At 52.2% G+C, this 16,611-nt stretch overlaps 1 protein-coding gene across 2 annotated transcripts in view; it reads left to right on the plus strand.

Moving 5' to 3' along the window:
- The window catches only part of phactr3b (phosphatase and actin regulator 3b), a 43,844-nt gene extending 28,069 nt beyond the window's left edge, over positions 1–15,775 (plus strand). For both annotated transcript variants that reach the window (XM_030375367.1, XM_030375368.1), the window contains exons 9-13: positions 12,206–12,261; positions 13,388–13,449; positions 13,815–13,955; positions 14,053–14,129; positions 14,979–15,775. In XM_030375367.1, the coding sequence (XP_030231227.1) occupies positions 12,206–12,261; positions 13,388–13,449; positions 13,815–13,955; positions 14,053–14,129; positions 14,979–14,994 (352 nt within the window). In that variant the 3' untranslated portion in view covers positions 14,995–15,775. The remainder of the gene's footprint in view (positions 1–12,205; positions 12,262–13,387; positions 13,450–13,814; positions 13,956–14,052; positions 14,130–14,978) is intronic.
- The last annotated feature ends 836 nt before the right edge of the window (positions 15,776–16,611 follow it).

Here is a 16,611-nt window from a genome sequence, read left to right on the forward strand (position 1 = left end):
CAGCGAGGGAGAACCCCAGAGGGGGGGGGGGGGGGTTGTGGCTCATGAGCGAGGCACTCACATGGCTCCTGTTTGATCAGGCTAAAGAGTTTCCCAAAACAAGTTCTTCAAATGCTTCTGTACAAAGTGTCGGCTGTTTTTAACTACAAAGAGGGAATCCCCACACGGGGAAATAGTTTGGTGAGCCAGTTAGAGCAACTCCACCCAGAAGCTTTTATGTAAGTGTGCTTCTGTGTGTGTATATCCGTGTGTGTGTGTGTGTGTGTGTGTGTGTGTGTGTGTGTGTGTGTGTGTGTGTGTGTGTGTGTGTGTGTGTGTGTGTGTGTGTGTGTGTGTGTGTATACTCAGCCTGGCCCAGTTACCAGGGGGCTGGAGAGCTTCACTCCAGCCCCCTGGGAGCCAGCTGCCGCACCCTCGCCCCTCCGTACCCCTCCGTACCCCTCCGTACCCCTCCGTACCCCTCCGTAACCCTCTTTACCCCTCCGTACCCCTCCGTACCCCTCCATACCCCTCTTTACGGCTCCGTACCCCTCCGTACCCCTCCGTACCCCTCTTTACCCCTCCGTGCCCCTCTTTACCCCTCCGTACCCCTCCGTACCCCTCCGTGCCCCTCTTTACCCCTCCGTACCCCTCCGTACCCCTCTTTACCCCCCCATACCCCTCCGTACCCCTCCGTGCCCCTCTTTACCCCTCCGTACCCCTCCGTACCCCTCCGTACCCCTCTTTACCCCTCCGTACCCCTCCGTACCCCTCCGTACCCCTTGACCCCCAGGCCCTGAGCAGCTGGTCCTGGGGTCTGGCCGCCACAGGGCCGTGTGCTGCAGCAGACTCCACGCTGCTGTGTCCTCAGGGTGGATCCCCAGACTTGAAGAGAACACGACCCTCTGACCAGCAGGGCCTGCTCACCCCCCTGTTGGTCCTGTTCCTCTCTCGGTCTCCTTCGCTCTCCTTCACTCGCTCCGTCTGTCCTTCTCAAACTCTTGCTCACTCTCTGAATTGTATCGTTCGTTCTAGCCCTCTATTTCTCTCTGTTTCTCTCTCTTATTCTAGCCTTCCTCTCTCACCTCCCTCTCACCTCCCTCTCACCTCTCTCTCTCGCTGTCTGTCCTTCTTTGTCTCTCTTTCTCCATCTCCAACCTCTCTCTATCTTCTCTCTCTCTCACTCTCTCCCCCCATCTGTCTCTGATCTATTTCTGTATTTCTCTCTCTCTCTCTCTCTCTCTCTCTCTCTCTCTCTCTCTCTCTCTCTCTCTCTCTCTCTCTCTCTATCTCTCTATCTCTCTCTATCTCTATCTCTATCTCTATCTCCCACTCCCTCTCTCTCATTATGCTCTGTACCAGCATTTGTACAAAACACACTGAAGACTCGTACATGTGTGCAGCATCACAGGGAATATGAGTTTGGATTTGCATATAGCTGGAACATTGTGTGTGTGTGTGTGTGTGTGTGTGTGTGTGTGTGTGTGTGTGTGTGTGTGTGTGTGTGTGTGTGTGTGTCTGGGGTTCACGACACAGTGTGGAGGCGTACCGCAAGGTAACGCTGTTTCACTTAGGAGGAAAAGTCTCAGTGTTCTAACTTTTGTCGATTGAGTAGAACACGCCTACACACACACACACACAAACACACACACACACACACACACACACACACACACACACACACACACACACACACACACACACACACACACACACACACACACACAAACACTGAACTCTTCTTCAGTGCCCACAGCAGCCGATAATTAGTTTCCTGAATAGTTATGACATGAGGATTTATTGCAAATCATTTTGTTCAAGAACAAAATGAATGAAAACATCCAGTACATTCTCTGCCGCTGCGTGTGACGATCATTAACAACGATGTTGTTAATGATCGCAGATTAATGTCACCAGCCTCAATTAGTTTCAATAAGGCGGCTGATGGAGGCACCATAAGCTGCACTATACCCAGCCACATATAGCTGTGTATAGCTCTATATAGCTATACAGAGCTATGTGCTATATATAGCTACACATTATGCATTCCCATTCCCACTTCACAGGCTTCCCTTTGTAAAGGTGTCCCCGTGGTCTTTGCACATATTATGCTTCAGGTTGACGGCCAGCTCAAAATTTAGCCAGTTCTAAATTTGAATAATTGATTCAATTAAGTTTTGTATTTCTCTTAATTCTAGCAATCCCAAATTAATATTTTCCTAAACTAGAGCAGATCACAAGGTTGTTGTTTATATATAAAGAGATCTCATCATCATCTCTCTCATCTCTTCTTCATCCACTTATCCGGGGTCGGGTCGCGGGGGGAGCAGCTCAGGCAGGGGGCCCCAGACTTCCCTTTCCTTTTATAATGAGATCTATTTCTGAATCTGTATACATACTTCAATGTCGAATGTATGCATGCTGTGTGTGTTGTTGTTGTTGCAGTGACCATATTGAGTTACACAAGAACAACACTAACACGACCCCAGCGGAGCGCTGTCCCCGGACAGCCCGTCCCCGGGTCCACACGGCGTCGTTAAACGCCAGCGCTCTGTTCCCCTGCGGCCGTGTGGATCGAACGCTCCTCTCGCTGCTGTTTGGGAATCTTCCACCCTGCTCTGCAGTGATATAAATAGAACCCCAGAGCGAGGCCCATCCCATCGATCCACACGGCCGGGGGAGCTGGAACGCTGCAGCAGAATGCGGGGAAGGGAACCCTCTGCTTCCAAATTTAGCTCCCTGACTCTCCTGACTCTCCTGACTCTCTCTCTCTCTCTCTCTCTCTCTCTCTCTCTCTCTCTCTCTCTCTCTCTCTCTTTCTCTCTCACTCACTCACTCACTCACTCACTCACTCACTCACTCACTCACTCACTCACTCACTCACTCACGTCACTCACTCACTCACTCACTCACTCACTCTCTCTCTCTCTCTCTCTCTCTCTCTCTCTCTCTCTCTCTCTCTCTCTCTCACTCTCTCTTTCTCTTTCTCTTTCTCTTTCTCTTTCTCTCTCTCTCTCTCTCTCTCTCTCTCTCTCTCTCTCTCTGTCTCTGTCTCTGTCTCTGTCTCTCTCTCTCTCTCTCTCTCTCTCTCTCTCTGTCTCTCTGTCTCTCTGTCTCTCTCTCTCTCTCTCTCTCTCTCTCTCTCTAATACTGCGGCAGAGCTATAATCAATGCTCCTACTTGCGTCACAGGGTCCCCCCCTCCCCGTTCCCCGTTCCCCGTTCCCCTTCCTCAGCCCAGCCCCCCGTACCCCCCACTGCTGGAGAGATTGCTTTTCCTCCTCCTCGTCTCCTTGTGTACCCTCTCTCCTCCCCCCTCCTCCCTCATCCCCTCCTCCCCTCCTCATCCTTTCCTCCTCCCCTTATTTCCACTTCTTCTACCTCCCCTCCTCCTCCCCCTCCTCCTCTCCCTCCTCCCCTCTCCTCCTTACCTCCTCCTCCTCCTCCTCCTCCCCCTCTCCCTCCTCCTCCTCCCCCTCTCCCTCCTCCTCCTCCTCCTCCTCCTCCTCCTCCTCCTCCTCCTCCTCCTCTCCCTCCTCCTCCTCCTCCTCCTCTCCCTCCTCCTCCTCCTCCCCCTCTCCCTCCTCCTCCTCCTCCTCCCCCTCTCCCTCCTCCTCCTCCCCCTCCTCCTCCTCCCCCTCTCCCCCCTCCTCCTCCCCCTCTCCCTCCTCCTCCTCCTCCTCCTCCTCCCCCTCCTCCCCCTCCTCCTCCTCCCCCTCTCCCTCCTCCTCCTCCCCCTCCTCCTCCTCCCCCTCCTCCCCCTCCTCCTCTCTCTCCTGCTCCAGTGTTCTCCCTGCAGAGTGCCTCTGAGTGCTAAAGTGCTGGAGCTAACCTCTGGCTGCGTTCCTGTGTGGTCAGCCCAGCGTTCTGCTGACCCCCCGGTTGGGGGGGGGGCTGGGCGGTTGTGTAAGGCCACTGATGAACGGAGTATTCCTGCAGGGTAGCAGAGCTGGTTTTTAGTCAACACGAGGTTATTAAAGAAGTGCTTGTGTATGTTAATAGTGTGGTGGTGCAGTCTGGTCCCCGTACTGCGCAGTGTACCTAACTCCTGGCCTCTGACCTGTACCTGACCCCTGACCTGTACCTGATCCCTGACCCCTGGCTACCCTCAAATGTTTTCATCCAAAGCAGACTTTTGGGCTTCTTTCCACATTGACTGTCACTGAGTTTGTAGATGCTATGAATTCCGTTTAGAAAGTCACTTTGGATAAAAGCCTTGACTAAATGATGATTACTCAATGCTCACATAAGTAGGCTCCAATTACTTCCCAAACAGACTCCCTTAATTGCATCAATTGCACAGGGATTGTGATGGACCATGGTTCTATGGTTACAAGTGTATATATTTAATACAAAGTACTCTTTGTTTTGCATGATTATGCATGTTAAGTATGTATTCCAGTGGTCAGATAAGACCGTACATTAGCATGTTAGAGAGAGAGAGAGAGAGAGAGAGAGAGAGAGAGAGAGAGAGAGAGAGAGAGAGAGAGAGAGAGAGAGAGAGAGAGAGAGAGAGAGAGAGAGGGAGAGGGAGGGGGAGAGAGAGGGAGGGGGAGAGAGAGAGAGCCATAACAATCCCATCACTTTGTGGCCAAACGTTCCTTATTTCCCCTTCCTGCTGACGGGGGGAATCCTGGGGGGTGGAATTGAACATGAGGGAGGGGGGGGGGGGGGTGGGGGGGGGGGGGGGCAGCATACAGGAGAAGTTTCCAACACACTCAACCACATACACACACTCTCACTGACACGCAGACGCACACACACATACACACACAGACACACACACACACACGCAAGCACGCACGCACACTCACACGCACACAGACACACACACAGACAGAAACACACACATACAGACAGCATGTCCACGCAGCTGTTCCTCTCTCCAAGACGCTCTATTAATAACCCCCGGCGTCGTAAGATGTGCTCAGCATTTGGCAGCGGGATGTAATATGAGCATCGAGTAGATGTGTGTGTGTGTGTGTTTGTGTGTGTGTGTGTGTGTGTGTGTGTGTGTGCCTCAACCGCATAAAGGGTTCGCTTCTTTATTTACCATCGGTTCATTGTGTTTACTCTAAACACAATACTCTGTTTTTGCTTTAACAAGAACAACAAGAATTGATCAACCAAAGTGTAGAGCGCGTATTCATCGACGATTTTATCATCAAATTAATCAATGACTTAACCTCTGTCGTATGAATTCAGACTCCTGAGTTCCTGAGGTGGTGCCTGTGGAGGCCGGCCTGCTGGTCCGTACGGACCGCTGGTCCGTACGGCCCGCTGGTCTGTATGGATCAGCGGGCTGCGCCCGGCCTCCTCTCTGGGGCCGCCCGGCCTCCTCTCTGGGGCCGCCCGGCCTCCTCCTCTCTGGGGCCGCCCGGCCTCCTCCTCTCTGGGGCCGAGCGCGGCCTCCTCTCTGGGGCCGCGCCCGGCCTCCTCCTCTCTGGGGCCGCCCGGCCTCCTCCTCTCTGGGGCCGCCCGGCCTCCTCTCTGGGGCCGCCCGGCCTCCTCCTCTCTGGGGCCGCCCGGCCTCCTCCTCTCTGGGGCCGAGCGCGGCCTTCTCTCTGGGGCCGCCCGGCCTCCTCTCTGGGGCCGAGCGCGGCCTCCTCTCTGGGGCCGCGCTCGGCCTCCTCTCTGGGGCCGAGCGCGGCCTCCTCTCTGGGGCCGAGCCCGGCCTCCTCTCTGGGGCCGGCCTCCTCTCTGGGGCCGCCCGGCCTCCTCTCTGGGGCCGGCCTCCTCTCTGGGGCCCCGCCCGGCCTCCTCTCTGGGGCCGCCCGGCCTCTTCTCTGGGCCCGAGCCCGGCCTCCTCTCTGGGGCCGCGCCCGGCCTCCTCCTCTCTGGGGCCGCCCGGCCTCCTCTCTGGGGCCGCCCGGCCTCCTCTCTGGGGCCGCCCGGCCTCCCCTCTGGGGCCGGCCTCCTCCCTGGGGCCACCCGGCCTCCTCTCTGGGCCCGGCCTCCTCTCTGGGGCCGCCCGGCCTCCTCTCTGGGCCCGTCCTCCTCTCTGGGCCCGGCCTCCTCTCTGGGCCCGGCCTCCTCTCTGGGGCCCCGCCCGGCCTCCTCTCTGGGGCCGCCCGGCCTCCTCTCTGGGGCCGCCCGGCCTCCTCTCTGGGCCCGGCCTCCTCTCTGGGGCCCCGCACGGCCTCCTCTCTGGGGCCGCCCGGCCTCCTCTCTGGGGCCGCCCAGCCTCCTCTCTGGGCCCGGCCTCCTCTCTGGGGCCGCCCGGCCTCCTCTCTGGGCCCGGCCTCCTCTCTGGGGCCGGGCTCGTCCTCTCAGCCACGTCAGCCGTTGAGTTCCATGTGAGGCGGGTGCATCGTTCATTTAATTTAAACTCTTGTCTTCTACTTTGATTAATAAAGGACTCAATCTCCATAATAATCTTTCCGACTAGATGTAATTATATTTTAATTGTCTTATCTTCTCATCATAATTGATGCTGACCCACGTTATACCTTTCGGTGAAGATAGATCATTGACTGATGAACATTCAAATAGGAATCCCCACCATTCAGTTAGTTCAGTCTACTGGAGGGGGGGTTGAAAGGCCAAGGTTCAACACCAACAGCGTTGTTTAAGCTTGTTTGGTGATCGTATCAGTTAAAGGTGGGGTATGGGATTTGCGAAATGCCAGCAGATTTGGAAAATACACAACTCAATGGTCCTACTCCCTCTCCTTCAAATATGACTCTGACTCCACCCATTCCAAGTACATGGACGCGCAATCATGCAGATGCGCGAGAGCGAGCCAGGCAAGCTAGGTTGGAGTTTAGGGTTGTCTTCTAGTGCTAGGTCCAAATGTGGATTAGCTAGTTAGCTAGTTCCAGTAGCTACCGCAGGATAACCACAAACAGAAGCCTGCTCTGTGTCACAAGCTTTGAGTACGTGCACGAAGGGGTCACGCGCGGGGGGAGGGAGTGCAGTACGACCGTTTGATTGACGTACTTACTGTCCAATGCCACTCGTGGTTCTGGAAATCATTGGCTGGAGTTTTTCGAGCCCTGCCCGTTCCACAGATGATTGACTTACAAAAATGGCCAAAAAAGAGAATTCCATACCCAACCTTTAAGGAAAGACAACACATGGATGTACTTCAATGATGGCAGCCATTGCGCTCCTGAGGGCCACTGGGCTGGGGCTGGGGGGTCATCCATATGCGGCCTGCTGAGCCCTTTGAGACTGTACCTGTACTACAGTAGAATACAGCCTGACTACAGTGGAATACAGCCTGACTACAGTAGAATACAGTAGAATACAGCCTGACTACAGTAGAATACAGCCTGACTACAGTAGAATACAGCCTGACTGCAGTAGAATACAGTAGAATACAGCCTGACTACAGTAGAATACAGTAGAATACAGCCTGACTACAGTAGAATGCAGCCTGACTACAGTAGAATACAGTAGAATACAGCCTGACTACAGTAGAATACAGCCTGACTACAGTAGAATACAGTAGAATACAGCCTGACTACAGTAGAATACAGTAGAATACAGCCTGACTACAGTAGAATACAGTCTGACTACAGTAGAATACAGCCTGACTACAGTAGAATACAGTAGAATACAGCCTGACTACAGTAGAATACAGCCTGACTACAGTAGAATACAGTAGAATACAGCCTGACTACAGTAGAATACAGCCTGAATACAGTAGAATACAGTAGAATACAGCCTGACTACAGTAGAATACAGTAGAATACAGCCTGACTACAGTAGAATACAGCCTGAATACAGTAGAATACAGCCTGACTACAGTAGAATACAGCCTGACTGCAGTAGAATACAGCCTGACTACAGTAGAATACAGCCTGACTACAGTAGAATACAGTAGAATACAGCCTGACTACAGTAGAATACAGCCTGACTACAGTAGAATACAGTAGAATACAGCCTGACTGCAGTAGAATACAGCCTGACTGCAGTAGAATACAGCCTGACTACAGTAGAATACAGTAGAATACAGCCTGACTACAGTAGTATACAGTAGCTATAAACGGCTCCGGAAATGACTTCCAATCACCAAATTAAACGTTGTCAGTGTGCCTCGTCCCTCCGCCACATGCACTTATTAACTTGGCGTGCGGTCCCATTATCTCCTCCGAGGATTCCTGAAGCCTCCCTCCTCCTCCCGCTCCACACGTCAGCGCCTCACAATGGACCCGCGCTCCCACTCGCTCTCCCGGTCGCCGCTCCCGGTCTAAAAATACACACATTTCCTACGAGGCTGATGATGATGATGATGATGATGATGATGATGATGATGATGACGATGATGATGATGAAGGCTTGTAGGGGCTGATGGTTGCGTGTCACGAATCAACAGCCCCCCCTCAGAGTGAGGTGACTGCGCTGGATCCGTGCGGTTTGGTCCTGGTGGGACGTTGACCAGTGAGGGGATTGATCCCCACCCCGGTCCCAGTGAGGGGATTGATCCCCACCCCGGTCCCAGTGAGGGCATTGATCCCTACCCCCGGTCCCAGTGAGGGCATTGATCCCCACCCCCGGTCCCAGTGAGGGGATTGATCCCCACCCCGGTCCCAGTGAGGGCATTGATCCCCACCCCGGTCCCAGTGAGGGCATTGATCCCTACCCCCGGTCCCAGTGAGGGCATTGATCCCTACCCCCGGTCCCAGTGAGGGGATTGATCCCTACCCCCGGTCCCAGTGAGGGCATTGATCCCCACCCCGGTCCCAGTGAGGGCATTGATCCCTACCCCCGGTCCCAGTGAGGGCATTGATCCCCACCCCCGGTCCCAGTGAGGGCATTGATCCCTACCCCCGGTCCCAGTGAGGGCATTGATCCCCACCCCGGTCCCAGTGAGGGCATTGATCCCTACCACCGGTCCCAGTGAGGGGATTGATGCCTACCCCCGGTCCCAGTGAGGGGATAGGGGCTCGTCATGGATCTCTGTAAATGGGTTAGTGTTGGCGCGTTACCTAACTGACACAACTTTCCATCGGCTGATTGAATCAATGTTTATCGGTTGATCCCGAAAGTGCCGGGGTCTTTAGGAAGAGAACGTCACTGTCTTATACATACATTTATTAATTTGGTTTGAGCAATGGTTTTAGGTCAAACATGAGTAGTAGTCCATAGAGACGTTGTCTGTAGGACAGAAAGGACTTATGGGCACTTGTACAATTTTGAATAACCATTGTAGAAGCATATCGTATTGATCTATGTTTTTAAATCAGTCTATAATCTATTTGCCCTCTCCATTATCTGCCAGCGTTGATATCAAAGCCGTAGCTTCAGCGGGCTAACCCCCCAGGGGTCCTTAGCTAGCCGCTGCTGTCTGAAGCAGTCCCCCCCACACCGCCGCCCCTCCAGGACCCCCCAGGTGAGACCCAGCTGGGCCAGACGTCCCCCCCCCCCCATAAAGGGTACAGCCGCTCAAGAAGCCACAACAGTAGAGCGACTGAAGATTGATTTTGCGTTCTCTAAAGATAAAGTCAGTGTTCCATGTCCTCCAGCGTGTGAATGGGCTCCGGTTGGGCCGGTCGATAGACCCAGCGTGCTCTGGACCAGGAGAAAGGTTCTGCTCAACCACCAAACAAGGATGGCCAAGTACTCACAGGGCATTGCACAAAGCTTCGTAAGAAAAACGAAAATCTTCAGTTTTGTACAATTTTGGGAAAAACGTTGATGGGATGACAATTCACTGGAACATTCCTGGGTGAGGGACCTCGTCAATACGAACTGATCTCGGACTTGTCCCCATCTTTCATTTGGATTGATCCAACTCGCTTACGGCAATTCGCTTCCCCATCAATGACCTACGATTCATTCATCATGAATGCACAAGTGTTGTCTGTGTGTACGATGTGGCTCCATCACAGAAACACCACCCTGTCTCTCTCTTTCCGCCACGCTTTACTGAACCAGGGGCACCGCCCATCACGCCCAACCGTCTCAGAACCAGACAGCAGGTTCGTTATCCAGGTCAGATCCTCACCTTATCAGCCACAAAAACCCACTTCCGCTGGCTCGGGCTTCCAGACACGAGGCTTTAATCGAACCTGGCAACTTCCCGGGGGCCGTTCCGGGACCGCGGTGGGCATTAGGCACCAGCTCGCTGGGCATTAGCCGAGACGCTGCCTCCTGCCCCCCGGCTCCTCTGACTCACCCCAGCCTCCCTGCTCTCCGACCGGGCCCCGACCCCCCCCATTAGCCCTCTGGTCCCTCTATGCACATCGCCCTGACGGCCCTGACGGCCCTGACGGCCCAGCCGGGGCGCCCGCGTCAGAACAGCCCTTTCTCTTGGTTGGACTTCCATGTCGGACTGAGTGGATCGGAGGGAGAGTGCTCAAATGTCTGCAGGATGCTTCGGCTTCAGTTCGAGTGGTCCGGGTCCTGGAAAAGGAATGGTTTTCCATCCGGAGACGGAGCTGACGTTGGGTTGGGTGGGGGTCAGCGCCGGGGGGGGCACTGTGGGGTCAAACAGCATTGAGTGTGGCCCCGTCTATCGCCGTGCACGGCCACATTGATCTCCTCTCTGACCAGATGTTTCCATGGCCATTAGAGCGGTCGATGAGCCGTATGTATGTCCCATCGACCGGGGCCGCCCATGGCTCACGGCCGTGGTGAGAGAGAGAGAGCCCTTCATTGTTTATGATCATTCGGTTTAGATCTGAACCAAATGTGAAGACTTTTGTAGCGCTTTAAGAATTAAAGCAACGATGAAATGAACTCTGTTCAAATCTTAATTTATTTTGCGCAGTATTCACAAAAACCTTTGAACATTTAAAGGCCAAAGCCAGCCTCTGACTACCACACAGCGGTTCAGACTCAGACGGGTACTGGTTCCATGTTCCCTCTCCTGGTAACCCGTCTCTCCACACACCTGTCGCCTGCTCGGGGCGGAGGTAGCCGCTGGGACTGTTGACATAAATGAATAAAGCTAAATTATTCAATAACACGGTGGCGTGTGTCCAACATTAACACACCTCATCGTACCAGCTGGCACGCGCTGGCTGAGAGACGGACAGACGGACGGACGGACCGACTGGCCGACGGACGGACGGGCGGGCGGGCGGGCGGGCGGGCAGGCAGATGACAGCTCGATGGAACGATACAGTCTGCTTCCCGCTCTTCTGCTGTTCCTCTGATTCACCGGTCTCCATCAACACTTCAACACGCCTCGATAAACCAGATGGTCGAGACTCTATCTATCTGTCCATCTGTCCAACTCTCCATCCATCCATCCATCCATCCATCCACCCATCCATCCATCCATCCTGTCTCTGTCTGTCTCACCATCTATATTTATCTATATGCCTCTCTCTCTCCCCCTCTCTCTATATATTATTTATCTCTCTGTCTGTCTATTTCTATTTATATACATATTGCAGTATAATAATAGCTAACTAGGCTACAACCTTTACTCGCTTTGTTGTTGGGTTTACTGAATGTTATCCTATAAATCCTATTAATGAAAGATTCGTAGAATCCAAAGAGCCTAAAGAATAAGCCTTAGTTGCTTGGTATCCGACAATGCAGTGAAACCCTCTCAAAAATGCAGTCGATGAAACACCAACCATTTGCATGCATCTCTTTTATCTCATATAGCTTACACTAAGCTGTGCATCATCCGACTTTTATTTTTTTATTTTTTGTGTAGCCGTGCCGTCTCCCCTCCATTTGAAACTGCAGCAGAGTCTCGCTCTGAGCAGGGGATCTCCTCAGAGGCGCCGCCCCCTTTACTAATGATTCATGCGGAGATGGGAGGGAGCCCGCACGAGATCGCACCACTCCGCCGGTTGCGAGGCAGAGTAGAGCAGAGCGGAGCGGAGACCCGAGCGACCAGCATCCTCCACAAACACCAGCATTTCTCCCCACACTCCAGCATCCATAACACACACACCGCGATGCGACTCTAGCCGCCACCGGGATTGTTTTTCTTCGTGCAACTTTTGATCGCTAGAAAGCGGCGATCGTTCAGAATGTGTTAAAGGAAGAAGTCGTGTTTTGTGTCGGAGGACTTGTGGCGTGATAGTACATCGCGCACCGTGCTCTGAGCCCGATGAGCTGTCTTCGAGTTAGGGAAGGAAGTCTTGGGTGTTCGGATCCGAGGCGGGACTCTGCGAGGCTGTGCTTTAGGATGTGTAGGTCCTGGTGCTCGGCACACCAGCGGAGGAATCCCCGGTGCTAACGGAGAGACTGAGAGAACCGGAGGCGGAGGACTACCGGATCAACATGGTCCAGAACGTAATCTTGGTGTTTTTCCGTAGGAGATTGAGCCAGAGGCCAGCGGTGGAGGAACTTGAGAGTCGAAATATTTTAAAACGTAAGTATTAATTAATTTTTCTTTATGAGACGTAAAGCCTAATTATGTTTTGGAGTAGGCTACGGAACTCCTGCCATCACCACTGATGAGTCTGCGGGAATGTCAAAGTGTTTCTAACTCCATTGTGAGAAGTGTTCTGCCTTCAATAACTGAGAGACTTTACTGAGAGATAACATATAAATATATAAAAAAACCTTATAAAATGTTTAAATTAATTAATGACAAAATTAAGAGTAAGTGTGTGTTAAGTGTAAAGGAATTCACACAGTGGTACTTCATTTTGTCATTAACTAATTTAAACATTTTATAATGTTTATTGTATCTTATTTTTAGATCCACAACCAGAGTTTTCATATTCGTACTGCACCACACCTGTGCCCTCTTAACAGCTGTTGTTTCAATCTGTTTCTCTCTCTTCCTCTCTCCCTCCTTCTCTCTCCCTCTCTCCTTTCCTTTAAAAAGTCTCTATTTCGTAACCAGGGCACACATAATCCCTTCCCCACATTAGGGTCATACACAGATGAGGGGTCATCACCTGACCCGTTATTTAATTTTCATTCATTTATTCGGTACAATCACTGAAAAGATTTGCAAGTCACATTACTCAGAACAGGGCGGGGACATTCTGACATTCTTCAGCAGAGTGACAGGTGTCCATCGGCCATCTGTCCTTAAGCCACTGAAACCTGCTCTCAGCGTCATGACTCCCAAAGCCCCTGGCCGAAATGAATCCAATAGAAGGAGATTAAAAATATGTTATAAACTGTGATCTGGAAAAATCAGAGTTTAGCGTGTCTAGACCCAGGCAAACACGTCAATGGAAAAACACAACAGTGCCTCGGAGTAAAGATCCTTGGCACTGGGTTGAGAATCGCTGTCCAAATTTTGGGTTTTATAGGTTGTTGTTTTTACGTTGTTAGTTGCTGACGACACCCCCAGCGCTGCGCATGAATATGATTCAATCTTTTTGACAAGCCCCCTTTGCAAGAATGCAGAAGACCTGTTTTTTCTCACACACGCATAAAAATGTATTTTTAGAAGTACAATTAAAAACTGTCTATGTTTGGTTGTTTAGAGGGCGGTGCGTTCTCCAGAGGCTAACAGACTCCTTGTTGTTTGTTCACAGAAAAGAACGACCAGAGTGAACAGGAGGAGAGGAGAGAGATCAAACAACGGCTCAACAGAAAGGTAAGAGGTGCTTCATCCCCATCCTCCTCTTCCTCACCAAACATCCTTTTTATTCAGATGATTCTCATTTGCACTATTGGCTCTGTAAAATACAGAACCAATCAGATCCTGCGTCTTGTAAACAACATTTAAATAAAATAATTTACATGAAGCCCCATTGGAGACACTTCTTTGCACAATGACAAAAAAGTTTTAGCTGCAACAAGCGAGGCGATCCATGGATCCTGATCGAATATTAGCGCTGCAGAACCAGTTCCAATAGAAGCACGGCTCATTCCCACAGGAATGTAGATGATCTGCATGTAGTATCTGGTCCCAAGGTAATGAGATTCTCTCCCCCCCCCCCCCCCCCCCCCCCCCCCCAGCTGAACCAGCGACCCACTGTGGACGAGCTGCGCGACAGGAAGATCCTGATCCGCTTCAGCGACTACGTGGAGGTGGCCAAAGCCCAGGACTACGACAGGAGGGCCGACAAACCCTGGACCCGCCTCTCCGCCTCCGACAAGGTAGGCTTTGTTTTACACGCGTGTGCATGAGCTTTAAGTGGTCAAATGAAACCAATCCATGCTAATTCTGTGTTCCCTTTGTTCCTTGGCTCCTCAGGCAGCAATACGGAAAGAACTGAACGAGTTCAAGAGCAACGAGATGGAAGTCCATACCTCAAGCAAGCACCTGACCAGGTCAGTGCACCTCCTCTTCCTCCTTAGGCTCCTCTTCCTCCTCACACTCCTCCCTCCTCCCGCTAATGCTCCTCCAACTCCTCCTCCTCCTCCCTCTCTTCATCCTCCTTCAACACCTCCTCCTCCTCCTGCTCCTTCTTTTGCTCCTCCTCCTCCCTCTCTTCATCCTCCTTCACCTCCTCCTCCACCTCCACCTCCTCCTCCTCCTCCCTCTTTTCATCCTCCTCCCCACCTCCTCCTCCTCCTCCTCCTCTTCCTCCTCCCTCTCTTCATCCTCCTTCACCACCTCCTCCTCCTCCTCCCTCTCTTCATCCTCCTTCACCTCCTCCTCCTCCTCCTCCTCCTGCTCCTCCCTCTCTTCATCCTCCTTCACCTCCTCCTCCTCCTCCTCCCCCTCCTCCTCCTCCTCCTCCTCCTCCACCTCCTCCTCCTCCTCCTGCTCCTCCTCCTGCTCCTCATGTTTTCACCAACGCCGCATCACACACCTCACCTTGTCAGATGGCGTTCCAGAAGTGTCTTCCTGGGCAACCTTTCCATGCGTCCTCATTAGGCCCTGGGGCGGTGAAGCCACTAACCTTCATCAAACCCCTTCACGCACTTTCTAAAAAAGGACTCTGGCCCATTCTAGCTTACGACGCGCTTTCGCTACGCGTTTGGAAGAGCTATAAAAAACCCTCAGTCCTCTGTGAGTTAGCCCGGGTTGTGCTTACGTACGAAGCGGTTCGCTGGAGCCAGAAGTGGGACAGTCGGCCGCCCGTCGGGCTAATAATGGAACCCCGATTGATTAACTCTGGGCGAGCGATTTATTTAACTTTGATGCTAACCCTGTGCCCTCTCTCTCTGCCCCAGGTTCCACCGGCCTTAGCCAGGTCTCTTCTGTGAAGAGTTGCTGGTTCTTGGTTCTGTTCAGTTGCGACCTTGCATGGAGTCTTCCACGGGCCCCGCCGGCCCTCAGCCAGGGGCCCTCCTGATGTTCGGGTGCAATGCACCTTGGAGGCTATGTCTCTCTAGTGAGTTGGAGCAGCTCCCGCTGTGCTGGTGGTGGAGGGGGTGGTGGGGGGGGTCGGAGAGACAGAGGTACACGGGGGGGCCCCACACCTGCTCAGAGGAAAACCATCTCCCTCCCCTTTCAGTTGACATTGTCCATCCATGGAGGAGAGGAAGAGGAGGAGGAGGAAGAGTAGGAAACAGAGACAATTTCAAAGAGAAGGAAAGCAGGAATTGGAAAGGGACGAGGAGGAAAAGAGAACACGAAAAGAGAGAATAAAAAGATAAAGAGCAAATGAAAAGAAGGAGGAAGAAAAAGGATGAAAAGAGTGAAAAGATACGAGAAAATGAAATCAAGGTCATTATTTTCTGCCATGGAAGAACAGTTGTTTTGTTATTTAAAGCTGCAGACTCTAAAGAGGCCGTCGAACGCGGGGGGGGAGAACGTGCATGTGAGTCTACGTCACCGTCCCTCAGAGCCCACAGGCCACGTCGGGAGTTGTGTTATTTCAGTCCCAACGCCATCGGATTCTGTTTTCATATCGCCAGTGTAAATGTTTTTTCTTGAATGGAAACCTTGTCTGTGAACAAGATTAAAAAAATCCCTTTGTAAGATCTATTTATTGTCTGCACAATACAGGTTTTGAATTTGTAACAAATTCTGCGTCTCTGTCTTGTGATCTTTTATTAGGAATGAGTTATTTAATCATCCCACATTAATTAGGTTTGAGTCCAACTATCTACCTCTGCTAAAGTCAATCAAGGAAAAATCAAGTTATCCTCCTCTGTTGCTTCCCCGTTCAGCGAGGAGTCGACTGTCTGCCCAGGGATTAATCTCCACTGTACAAAGATTATCAAATAACATCCAGCACACTACTCTGTATTTTTTCTCAGCCACTCCTTCTCTCTAGGATCACACATGGACTATTATAATACACTCATTAACCATTCAGGACAGGCTGTACAGCAAAGGCCCTTCGACACGGGTGAGTTCAGCCCCACGTCGTGTTATGGGGTGGTGAGGGTCGGCCCTTCTGCACACACACACGCTTACTTACACCAGGGTTCATAAGAAATATAAAATAAAATCCACCAATAAAAGAAACTACAATGAATTAAATAAATCTCTAGGTAGCGGTCATGAGGCTACGGACGTCATCGAGTCTCTCAATGAGGCAACACATCACGCATGGTGACCTCATGGGGGGATTATGTTTGATCACAATATGGCAGGTGACCAGCTCTGTTTATAGCCTCTCACACGCGCATGATTCAGAAACCTCCACCTGGTGGGACGGGCAGCAGACGGCGTGCGTGCGCGCGTGTGTGTGTGTGTGTGTGTGATGTTGTGTGTGTGTGTGATGGTGTGTGTGTGTGTGTGTGTGTGTGTGGGGGTGTGTGTGTGTGTGTGTGTGATGGTGTGTGTGTGTGTGTGTGGGGGGGGGGTTGTGTGTGGGGGTGTGTGTGTGTGTGTGTGATGGTGTGTGTGTGTGTG

This window comes from Gadus morhua, chromosome 13 (assembly GCF_902167405.1).
Source record: "Gadus morhua chromosome 13, gadMor3.0, whole genome shotgun sequence".
Classification (NCBI taxonomy): Eukaryota; Metazoa; Chordata; class Actinopteri; order Gadiformes; family Gadidae; genus Gadus; species Gadus morhua.